At 34.4% G+C, this 12,663-nt stretch overlaps 1 protein-coding gene across 1 annotated transcript in view; it reads left to right on the forward strand.

Moving 5' to 3' along the window:
• Nucleotides 1-12,663, forward strand: part of ttn.2 (titin, tandem duplicate 2) — a 391,135-nt gene that overhangs the window by 219,807 nt on the left and 158,665 nt on the right. The window contains exons 120-129 of the mRNA XM_072261778.1: nucleotides 1,744-1,827; nucleotides 3,252-3,335; nucleotides 3,632-3,712; nucleotides 5,071-5,142; nucleotides 6,300-6,383; nucleotides 6,890-6,970; nucleotides 7,312-7,377; nucleotides 7,815-7,895; nucleotides 8,469-8,543; nucleotides 9,949-10,011. Coding sequence (XP_072117879.1) covers nucleotides 1,744-1,827; nucleotides 3,252-3,335; nucleotides 3,632-3,712; nucleotides 5,071-5,142; nucleotides 6,300-6,383; nucleotides 6,890-6,970; nucleotides 7,312-7,377; nucleotides 7,815-7,895; nucleotides 8,469-8,543; nucleotides 9,949-10,011 — 771 coding nt within the window. The remainder of the gene's footprint in view (nucleotides 1-1,743; nucleotides 1,828-3,251; nucleotides 3,336-3,631; nucleotides 3,713-5,070; nucleotides 5,143-6,299; nucleotides 6,384-6,889; nucleotides 6,971-7,311; nucleotides 7,378-7,814; nucleotides 7,896-8,468; nucleotides 8,544-9,948; nucleotides 10,012-12,663) is intronic.

The following is a 12,663-nucleotide window of genomic DNA, read 5'->3' on the forward strand; positions in this document are numbered from 1 at the left end:
GTGCTGGGCTGTGTTCACAATCTTCTGCAGCTTCTTCCGGTCTTGGACAGGTCAACTTCCATACCAGGTTGTCATGCACCCAAGAAGAATGCTTTCTCCGCTGCATCTATAAAGATTAGTGAGGATTTTAGGGGACAGGCCAAATTTCTTTAGCTTTCTCAGGAAGTAAAGGTGCTGGTGGGCCTTCTTGGCAGTGGACCCTGCTTGGTTAGACCAAGTCAGGTCATTTGTGATATTGACCCCCGAGAAACTTAAATCTTTTGACCCGTTCCACTTGCGCACCACTGATGTAAATGAGGTTGTGGGGTCCGTTACTCCTTCTGAAGTCAACAACCCATTCCTTCGTCTTGCTGACGTTGAGAGATAGGATGTTGTCTTCGCACCATGCCACCAGGTTCTTAATTTCCTCTCTGTACTGAAACTCATCATTACCTGAGATACGGCCTACAATTGTGGTGTCATCAGCAAACTTATATATTGAGTTTGATGGAAACATGGCTACACAATCATGGGTGTACAGTGAGTACAACAGGGGGATGAGTACACAGCCTTGTGTGGCACCGGTGCTCAGAGTAATTGTAGAGGATATATATGTATACATATATATGTGGATGCACTTTTCTATGCTTTGTGGGGAATATATAGATTGTTGTTTTTTTAATTGAACTATTGAGCTTCAATTGTCTAAATATATTAAATATCATGACATTGATATTTTAATAAATCTTTATCTGTTCACCAAATATTTTAGGCCTAGATGCAGAAGTTGATCTTGCTGGTTGTTGATATCCTTGAGATGGGCAGTGAGATGAATAAGGTTGTTTTGCTAAAATAATACAAAGATTCCTCTCTGAAATAGCCCAATAAACCTTGACAGAAAATGAAGCTGAGACAGAGTTTTGACTTCTGGCAAAATTGTCAGATATTTTAATTGGTTTAAATGTCAATGACATTCAGGAACAATTCAAAACTGTTAACATTAGTGTGAATATATTTAAAATGATTATTTACTTAAAGCAAAGTTACTAAATCATATACTTACTTAGAAATTATTACAAGCATTAAACTGAAACTCCCCAGTGTAGTGCTGTAGAATCCCAACATCAGAAATTACAGTCATAGGAAGAACGCAAGATGAAATGCCTAATAGGAGAACTCGTAGACCTAGATCTTGTCTGTCTATTCTATATGTATTTTCCAAAGTCATTGATAAACTATCCAACATAGTAACCTGTATGCATTATTTACATTCTAATAGCTCTAACATACAGAACCACTGATAACACTTCGTCAATTCAACTCAAAACAATTGAAAAAATTTTTAGAGATTTCAGTTTGTGCAGAGGGTTCTGAGGAACGTTTCCAAAGTTTCTGTGATATCACGAGCATATTTTCAGTTAATGTAGAAATTATCTTTCAAAGTTTAAATTAATTGAGAACTAAAACCAATTGTAAATTTGGAATAATTATTGTAAGGTGAGTTGACTCATTTAATTTGCATGGAATAATATATTTATTAAGGTGATAGAATAAGTAAAAGTAATTAGTATTCCATTCTTTTACATAGGTCACTTCATTGTTGGTGTATTCATTATGTTAATTCTAAAGATAAGAAGTTATTTTGAATTCATGTTAACTGCATTTTAAACTTCTCTTCACCTCTTATTCAGACAGTATGTCAACCTTTTTTTGTACTTGTTCTTTGAGTGAATCTTTTCTTATAAGAACCTGTATCATTTTAAGCACCCGAGGTTCCCAAAGTGCCAGTAAAACCAGAAGAAAAACCAGCCATTGTTCCAAAGAGAGATGAAGTTGCACCAATGAAAGGTACAAAATTGACAAGATAATCAAAATACCACGTCGATCATAATCTTAATAGCTTTCCTGGGAACAATTTATTCTTACTTAGAACTCTATTTCTGTTCCTTCTTATTTGAATGAAATTCATTGACCCAACAAGTCACCAATGATTCTTTTGAAGTCTAGTAAATTTTTGATTGTTTTCTATTTGTGTGTTGTAGTTGTTACTTACATACAATTTCGTAAACTTTTAGATCATGTATATAAACCGCAGATCTCTGCCAGTGTTTATGCTTCTCACAAACATCCTACCATCATCTCACCACATTAAGATACTTATAATTCTTCCTTCTCTTCTACTGATCCAGCAGCCATTTATAGTCATTCAAATTAATCACCTCAAATTTTCTACAATAGCAAGTTTAGCACTTTATCATTTACTAGTGAAGAATTATTAACGTGCTTTGGTAATTAGTTTTTTTCTTCATGCAAGCGAACATTTAACTTAAGAACCTTAATCAAATCACTTCATATTCTTTTCTGGAAAATAAACTCTAGCATGTCCATCCTTTGCTTTCTTTCAAAGCCAATGAAGGTGTTTTAACAGCTATTAAATGTTCTTAATAATCAGAGTAATTTTAAACCTAATGATGTTACTTAAAATAATGTTAATCAAAATTCCTAAAAGAAATAAAATGTAATGAAATATCTATATTAATAGCTAGAAAGTAATTAGAAACAAAAGATGTTTAAACAAAGATTATTTCCTTTTCTAATATATTCAGCAGACCTGGTAATTCCCCATTCAAATATAGGGACTCCAATTCCCATGACAAATTTTGAAATTCAAAATCTGCAGTTGTGATGAAGGATCGCCAACCCGAAATGTTAACTCTTTCTCTGTCCTTATATGCTACTTGACTTGCTGAGAATTTCCATTTTTTTTCTGTTTTATTTCCCATGCAAAGTTTATCTGGCTTGTTCAGAGAGGGATATTTCATAGTGCAAAGATGAATTTGAAGAGAATAACAGATGCCCGGGCAATTAGTATATTCTAGGTCTACTTGATTCACCTCATTGTTTTCATGATATTTTTTCATTTTTGTTTCAATGCCTATACCCTTCAATAAATGACATTTTAATTAATGGCATTAAGCATCATATTTGAAGGAGCCTGCTGTTAGTATTGAAGTAAAACATTTTCTTTGCAAATGTAATGAATATTTTTCATGTTATGCTGTCAAGTTTCTATTCTGTTTGACCAGTTAGATGCTTTTCATTGTCAGTCCAAAGCAGGTTAATGTTTGTCTCTGTATGACCCAAATGGGTTAATGTCATTTTGAGCCTTCTTGTGATGTATGTTTTGTGTCCTGTTAACTTAATATTTAAACATCTTACATAAATTATATTTTCTTAAATTGACTTATCTTAACGTACAATATTTATTCAAGTGCTGGAGATTTCCAAGCCCAGAATACGGGAAGATGTTGAAATAATTGCTGTTTCAAGAGAAAAGGAAGTCATCTCAAGAAAAGGTACCAATGTACACAGAAATATCTCATGCTGATATAGCTATATTTTATAACTGCTCTGCTATACTAGTATGAAATTAAATGAATAAGCCATTGATGCAGAAAGATCAACCATCACTGGTTTAGAAATATGTAGGCATACTATCTTTGGATATAATTGTTAATTGGATAGTTCTTTTATCATCGTGTGCTAGATTTGTCTGTCCTCTGTGTTTTATGTTGTACTTTGATTTTAAATCTCACTTCAAAATTATGGGTGCCTCCTTTGATATATTTCATTCTTGATCATGTTCTTCAAGTCTTGGAGATTCCAAGGAAGCAACTTGATACTGAAGCTGAGCCAGAAACTGTACTAAAAAAAGAGATCATCACAGTAAAAGGTATAAAATACTTCAGGAAAAATCAATTCTCCGTCTTAATGGCTTATTATTGTGTTTTTTGAGTGATTGACCTGTTTGGCTTCTGAAATGTTCACTTGTGTGTTTCTGTAGCACTGTAAATTGTGCTTCACTTCTATTTCGTAAAAGGAGAGTTTAACCAAAAATAATTAGTGAATCTTTGTTTTGAAATTATGTATTACAAATTATAAGTCCCCTTTTCCACTTGATTCTCTCCAATTCATTTAGCAGCCAAAAATCTATCTAAGCCTCAAATGTATCAACAACTAAACATCCATAGCCTTATATTACTTTTCTCACATTTCATTTGTAACTGCCCAAATTATATCTAGATTATTCTCAATAGTTCTGGATAAGAAGACACAAAATAAATTGATGATGGAGTGTAGGAGAAAGGGAGTGCTAGATAATGAATGTTTGCAAAAACAAAACTTGATTTCTAAGGACATGCATTTATTGCTCCTTCCACTTCCTTCGGACATCCAGATGATTTTCATAACTAGTGACACGCTTGCGAAATAGAGTCATTTTAATGAAGGAAACTATGCCAACCAATTTGTACATATGTAATTATTCCACACATTATTTGTAAGAAAGCGAGGCATTGACTTCCATGGATAACAAAAAATGTTGATGATACTAAGGCTACAATGGCATTCAACATTCATCAGTTAACACCCACACCCCACACCCGAAAAATATAACTGCAAATAACTGCCTTTTACTCTCTCAGTCCTGAGGCAGGGTCTGAGCTTGAAAGTCAACTATCCCTTTGCCCCCATAAATGCTACATGACCCACTGATGAAAGTTTCAGCTTGTCAGTACACCCTGTCTGCATTCAGATCCCTGATCCAACCACATACCCAGCCTACACTCCAGCCCCTAGCTCAGAATACAAATCTACCCAGTTTCCTGACCCCCAACCTTCCTTACCCTCGCCCTGTGAAAGTGAAACAGCAGTACCATTTCATGTCAAAGAATCCTTCATCAGAACTTTTAACAGTTTGACCTGGAATATTAATTTTGTTTATCATTCTGCAGATGCTGCCTGACCTACCAAGTAACTCCAACTTATTTTTTTGTGTGTTACATGCTGAGATAAATATTAGCTATAACATTGGAAAAACCCATTCCATCTAATTTCAATCTGCTCCCATCTAATAGGATGCTCCAAATGTGGTTATAGTATTATATTTATTATTAGTTGATTTGGATACTTTATCTGATGTATTGTGTCAATTCTATTTGTCCTGTTTGTCTCGTGTTATTGTGTGTTTCTGAATTTTTTAAGTGTTTCTTAAATGACTCTTATCCTAAAACAATCCAACGTCCTTTAAAGTGCCAGGAATCCCTAAGAAACCGGTGGTAGAAGAATTGAAACCAAGAAAAGAAGAGATCATGACAACAAAAGGTACGAGATGAAAGGGGACCATCCTTATAAACTTTACTCAAGAAAGTGTGAACAATTTATATTTCTCATGATGAAATCCACTCATCATAGCTATAATCTTTCTTCTTAATAAGTATCATTTGCCTTCTTTTTGTGTACTTTGTTGTTCTGTGACTTTTTTATGTAACTGAAATGTATACATATATATGTGGATGCACTTTTCTATGCTTTGTGGGGTATATAGAGATTTTTTTTAATTGAACTGTTGAGGTTCAATTGGCTAAATATATTAAATATTATGACATTGATATTTTAACAAATCTTTATCTGTTCACCAAATATTTTAGGCCTACATACAGAAGGTTGTTCTTGCTGTTTGTTGGTATCCTTGAGGTGGGCAGTAAGATGAATAATAAGGTAGTTTTGCTAAAATAATACAAAGATTCCTCTCTGAACTAGCCCAATAAACCTTGACAGGAAATGAAGCTGAGACAGAGCTTTGACTTCTGGCAAAATTATCAGATATTTTAATTGGTTTAAATGTCAATGACGTTCAGAAACAATTCAAAACTGTTAACTTTAGTGTGAATATATTTTAAATGATTATTTATTTAAAGCAAAGTTACTAAAATATATAATTACATAGAAATTATTACAAGCATTAAACTGAAACTCCCAGTGTAGTGCTGTAGAATCCCAACATCAGAAATTACTATAATCAAAACTCCACATAGCCTTCATTAACTGATAATTGTAACAAAGATGCATCCCTGACCCCTAGCAAATTTGACAGTAGGTCCGAGGATCTGTAAGATATAAGCGGACAGTTAAAACATCTGCCCACCAGGGAGCCTCAACAGTTTTATGCTCAATCTTATACTGAGCATTTTAATTTCCATAATTGATTTTGGGCTGATTTGTTGCAAATAAGTGGTATCCTCCCAAAGTTACATATTTTTAATTTGCCCACAGTAAGTATTCTCTCAGGGTGCCATCCCAACATAAGAATTTGTGTACTTGGTCTATAGATGCTTGGGTTATGTGTCTTTCTAAAATAAAATGTTGATTAATGTTGTTATGTCATTTGTGTGTTTTGATTTTGCTTGGTTACAATGGCTTCCACGCTACATATATTTTCTTGAATGAATTGTATCTTTAAACAACCATATTTTTCAAAGTGAATGAAGTTTATACGAAGACTGTTATTGAAGAATATCATGAAGATGTTGTTCATAAAAGAGAGATGGGTGCTGCAGATAAAGGTACACAGATGCTTTAAATCTCTGACAAACTTTCATGAAATATGCTGAAAATAAATCCTACTTTTCATAATTATCTTTCTAAGTCTATCCCAAAAAGTTTTTATTAATGATTATCTTCATTGTGCATGTACAGTACATATTAGAGTGTGAATTTTATATCTGTTTGTATTGTATGTGTTTGTCTTACGTGCTGTCAGTTAAACACAGGCTAATTCAAAATATGTTGTTCTTTAAATTTATGATATAACATGAGTAAAGTTTTTAATTTTTAAAAAATTATATTTGGCTAAAGTATTCCACAGCATAAAATTATTCTTCTAGCAACTTGCTGCTCAAATTCCTGACAACTAGTTACATAAAATAATCAATATTTATGTCCTTCAATAAGAGGATTGCAACCCTGTCAATTTTGTTTACTGTGTATGTTTCATGTTATGTTCATTGATACACAAATCTGAGCATTGAGTACAAAATAAATCTGTAATAAACATTCATATTCTTTAAAGTTCTGGAGAAGCCACAGAGACCAATTGCTGAACAAATCCAACCAGTTAAAATTTCAAGAGAAAAGCCCACTCTGATAACAGGTATATAACATGTTTCTGTGCACATGTTTGTCAGTTCTTTCTCTTTCTGTCCTGCAAGCTATTTCTACTTTATATGATCACTTCTATGATCATTTCCAGAATTCTTTTTCCATGATGATGATCAAATACACTCATCTCAAAAATATTTCACTAGTCATGAAGAATAGCATTATTGCTAGTGATTACCCAGATAATGATTTACTGCCTTTGTTCTGAAGTTACTTTGTATATTAACTTTGCACATGTTATCTATGTATCTTGTATCTGTCTGCATTTGCTTAATTAGCTTCATTGTTAGTTTTACACAAAATATCATTTTAAATCAGTAATGTTTTTGAAAGTGCCAGATGTTCCAAGAGAAGCATTCGCCGAAGAACCAGGGAAAGAACCAGCACCACCAATCAAAGGTACAGAATGACTTAGGAAATATCACCTATGACAAAGTTATTCATCATAGTGTCCTGCTCTTTACTTCAACGTAAAAAAATCCCGTTTCTTTTAACAAACCATAAACTTATTTCACTTAGTGCTTCTTGATTCATTCATTCTTTGCAGTATGTTTAATTTCCTAATGTGCTAATGCACTGCAGTGTGATAGTTAACATAGTTTAAGTTTTAAATCTTTTATGTACTATTCATGCTTCTGTGTGTAAAAGCTAATGCCTAGTGCTATCATTTCTATTGATATTCAGTACATATTATTGCAATATAAATACTGTGTTGTATTTGCTTTTATCTGTCAATATCTTAATTTAAGTATCTTCATCATTTTGTCAGTCTTGAAATAAACTTGTTCTCAGATATGCTTACACTGAGATGATGATAATGTTCTTTAAAATGTCAGAGCTTCCACCTGAACCTGCTGCTATCGAACGGGAGAAGCAAGCTGCTGTTCCAGAAAAAGTGAAAGTTCCTCCAAAGAAAGGTATAAGCAAAATTGGAGGATTGAATTTCAATGCCAATGTTGTTTAACAGTGTTCTAGTCCAGCCAGTGTAGAATTCTTGACCTCTTAGATCATTTTTTGCACTCTTAAACAACTTTAAATCTTTGTTTTTGTTGATATTTTTACCATCTGTGTTGTGATGTATTGTATCTTTGTATTATCTACATTATACTGTCAGTGTCAAATTTTATTCAGTGGAGAACATACAGTAATCTGTGGCTTAATCTTCAAAATACAGATATTAGTAACTGTATATGGAAAATTACAGGAATGTTTCTAATTACCAGTGAATGAACAAGTTTTAAAATGCAACTGGAGAAATAGCACAGAATATTTTCAAATTATGTTTTAACAATGCAAAAAGCAAGATAGTGCCTCAAAAAATAAATATTTTAGGTAAGCTATTAATAATTTATGTACTAATATTCTGCTGTTATGTCTAGCTAAGTTTTTTGTTTTATTGTGGTCAGGAGTCAAAATTAAAATTAAAGAAGACAAATTTGTACATTTTCTTAAGTGAACTCATTACTAAATTAAACTACTGTTCTTTAAAGTGCCAGAAGTTGCTAAGAAGAAAGTCGAAGAACCAAAACCAGCTACTGTTCCAAAAGAGGTTGCTGAACCGAAAGGTAGAAAATTGCTTAAGCTTATACAGCTGAAAGCTTGTGAATTTATAGATTGTTTTTATATATCTACTAAATTTACGCAACGTTTTGTATATATGATTTGTAGTAATGATATCTGGATGGATTATTGATGAAGTTCTAGTGAAACAACAGCTGGAATTAATTTTCAATACATAATATCAATTACGTACTGAAATTTGTACTTATGGGTTTGAAATCACCCAAGAGATAATGTCATTCTTATCCATCACCTTGTATCAAAAAATATGATCAAGTTCTTTGACATAAACTGGCTTCCTGTTTCTAACAGGGCACTGTACCAGTTTTACAGAAATTGAAGATGTCAGAAATATTTACGTACATATTTGCTGAGAGAGATAGATAGATAAAAGTTAGTAGTTTAGGTCAATGACATTCCATTGTCTGTCCCATTGAGTTAAGTTCCCCAGTGCATATCAATAAAAGCTTATATTCTGTGTCAGAAATGTCATGTACACAAGGTGTCCTTGCAAATTTAGTAAAGCAGAAAGCTAGAAGCAGCAGAGAAATTATATAATCATATTAGTCTTTGTTGGAACACTTCTATTTCATTCATTCCTGCCTGTGGCCATCAAACTTTACAGCTCCTCCCTTGGAGGGTCAGACACCCTGAGCCAATAGGCTGGTCCTGGACTTATTTCCTGGCATAATTTACATATTAGTATTTAATTATTTATGGTTTTATTACTATTTAATTATTTATGGTGCAACTGTAACAAAAACCAATTTCCCCCGGGATCAGTAAAGTATGACTATGACTATGACTATGACTACTATTTTGAACTTTGTGACTCAGACAACAATAGGCAAAATGATGCCACTCCCATTTTCCTGAGATGGATCTTCAGCTCTCCTGACATTTTGAAGGAACGATGTGACTATGACACTATGTAAGCCCTTAGGAACTGAGATATCAGAGTTATTAGAGACATTCTAATCTATAAAGGGCAGACTTTTCATCAGCCATCAGATGCTGCAACATGCAAGTCTGCTATCATTCAAGGAGAGAAACACAGCAAAGGTTTCGGATTAATGTACTTACCATTAAACAAGTAAAATCTCTGTAGAAAGTTTAAAGGTTAACTTTTTCTCTGTTCACTGATAGTCTCTGATCAGCTAATTATTCACACCTTTTAATGTTTTCCGACTAGTTCAACCTATTGTCTACAGAGTAATTAATGCACACAGATTATATACCTTATTCTACATACCTGGTCTTAGTGATTAGCCAATTTCTACTACAGTATATATTTACTGGAGAAGAGTAAATATCAAGATACCTGTGTAACAATTTAAAATCATTACACTGGTACCTTTTGCTATGATATTTTTAATAATCTTAACACTATATTATTTCTTGAACTACCAGAAGTTCCTAAGAAGCCAGCTGCTGAGCCATTGAAACCAAAGAAAGAGGTTACTCCAGAAAAGGGTAAGTATCTTCTGATTTATTTAAATAATTGAAATATTTATGTGAAAAGCACTGTGATACTGTATACTTATTAATTCTACTCTCCTACACACAGGTTTTGACAGATTTATGTATTATTGCCACCATAAACTCTATTGTTGAACACATCTAGGTTAACTTCGAATGTGGTACTGAAGTAAATGTTGTAGTTATCCCCTCTGCTGATTTTATGTTTTGCAGGCAAGCGCAGCTTTTGAACTTGTTTGGATCAGTCATTGTTGTCAATTACTTGGGGTATATATATATATAACTTATTTATGACTTAGTAAGAGTAAACACAAAATCTGATCCTTTATCAGTATAAAGTATGAACAGTACTATATTGAGAATTCATAATTGAATCAAAATGGTTTGCAGAGCCAATCTGATGGTCATTTAGAAGTTTGTAACCTCTAATGAAAAAAGGCAATTTCTTTTCATTTCTTTTTAAAATGAAAATTTAAAGCTAGGCACCAGGTCAGGTCTTGAGCTAGATTTCAACTTGAAGCTGGAGAAAGGACAGTATTGATTATACCTATCACAGTGAGAGTGGCTCTTACCTTTTTTGAATCGGGCTTTTCTAAGTTACTGTTGGAGATACTTCACAGTTTCTAGTAATGGAGATCACTGTACTTCTTTGTGCATCTTCCTCTTACAGCTTCTTGCTACAATGCAGGCAGAATGAACACAAAATTTCAGGGGCTGTTAACAACTTGCACACAATTTACATGCATTTTGTATATATTTTAACTATTTTAATGAACCAAAAGAAATCATGAATAGATATATCACAAGTATACTGTGAGAGCCTTGCTGCCACAAGAAGCATAAGGTAGCCCACAAGCAAACCTTCTGCCTCCAAATCAGTCCTAGAAATTCTTTGCAGTTTTCATCTGAGCAGATATAAAGATTCATTGTGGAATCCTTCATTCTACATCAACTTTGTCATTTTGTGAGAGCAATCCTTCTCATTATGGTGGCATGGTAGATAGTGGTTAGTATGATGCTATTTCAGTGCCAGCGACCAAAGTTCAATTCTGCCACCATCTGTAAGGAGTTTGTATACTCTCCCTGTGACTATGTGCTTTTGTTTCTTCACACATCCCAAAGGCGTATTAGTTAGAGTTACTAAGTTGTGGGCATGCTATGTTGGCGTATTAGAGTTACTAAGTTGTGGGCATGCTATGTTGGCGTATTATAGTTACTAAGTTGTGGGCATGCTATGTTGGCGGCAGAAACATGGCAGCATTTGTACGCTGCTCCCAGCATATCCTCAGACTGTTGGTCGTTTATGCATTTCACTGTATGTTACATGTGACAAATAAAATTAATCGTTAATAAAGCTGATCCTTAATCTATTGAATGAGAATCTGCAGAGTAGAAAAATGAAGAGGCAGAAAAAGGGTCGTGAGACTAGAAAAGGAACAATGCAGAAGGGAAATGAAGAGATAATGTAAATAGTGATGAAAGTAATGTCAGTCACAGCTTCCCTTTTGACCAAAGCCCATATTTCTTGCTTCTCTTTTACCAAAGACCAATGAAATGCCCCTGTTTTGCAGATTCTCTATGCTAGTCTGTATGACAGAAAGGCTATAAACAACACAACCTCCCAGAACTTCCTGTCCTCTGTCATGGAGGTGTTAGTTCTAAGCAAACAGGAAAATCTGAATCACCCACTGATCCAGTGGAGCTGACTGGCTTCATCTATTGCCTTGGCAGGAATAAAATTCTTGGAAGTAATGGTTAACTAGCAGAGTTGTATTTGGTTCTGTGGGAATGGATGGGTCTGGAGCTGCTGGAAGTGTTCAATGGTATGCTTCACTCTGGGAGCACGTCAGACTACATGAGGAAGTGCATCAAGGGCTTATTGATTCATTACCCACATCAACAAGTCAATGCGGGAAGAGGAAGGACATCAAGGACTGGACTCCTATTTTACAGCTGAATGCGGGCTATAACATCCTGTCTATGGCCACTGCTTTGAGATAGGCGATTCATCCTGACCAAACCTGTGTTAGACTAGGCAGAAAAGTCTCTGACAGCCTTGCAGTCAGGGAGTGCACCTAATTGCAGGTCATATGGCTGGATGCCTGTCTGTTCCTCTTGGATCAGGAGAACGTCTTTGAGAGGATATCACACATGTACAGTATATGATGGATATACTCTCCAAAATGTGTTTAGGGACATAATCATGGCAATGTACAGCAGTTGGAGACAAATAGTTTCTCCAAACACTGGAGTCAGGCAATGTTATCCATTCTCCCTTGTCTTGTTTATGTGTTACTTAGAACCCTTTACTAAAACCATATAAAAAAGAATGAGAGCATTAGAGGAGTGATATTGCCCAACAGTAGAAGCACATAGGTCAAAACTTCCCTGTACATTGATGAGATTGCCATCTCCTGACTTCTCCATAATCAGTTCGCAGATCAATCAGCATCTGCAAATAGTCTGAGTTGGCATCATGAGGCCGGATCCAACCATAGGTAGAGCAAGGCCATGCTCTTCAGCAACTGGCCTGGCTGATCTAATATCCCCTACGCTGTCAAGTCTGACTAAATGAAAGTATCGGAGATCTAGTTCAGAGGGACTAAAGCATGTAACAAAAATTAACGCTGTGGAAATGGTATTCTC

The sequence above is a fragment of the Mobula birostris genome, chromosome 6 (assembly GCF_030028105.1).
Source record: "Mobula birostris isolate sMobBir1 chromosome 6, sMobBir1.hap1, whole genome shotgun sequence".
In the NCBI taxonomy this organism is placed as follows: Eukaryota; Metazoa; Chordata; class Chondrichthyes; order Myliobatiformes; family Myliobatidae; genus Mobula; species Mobula birostris.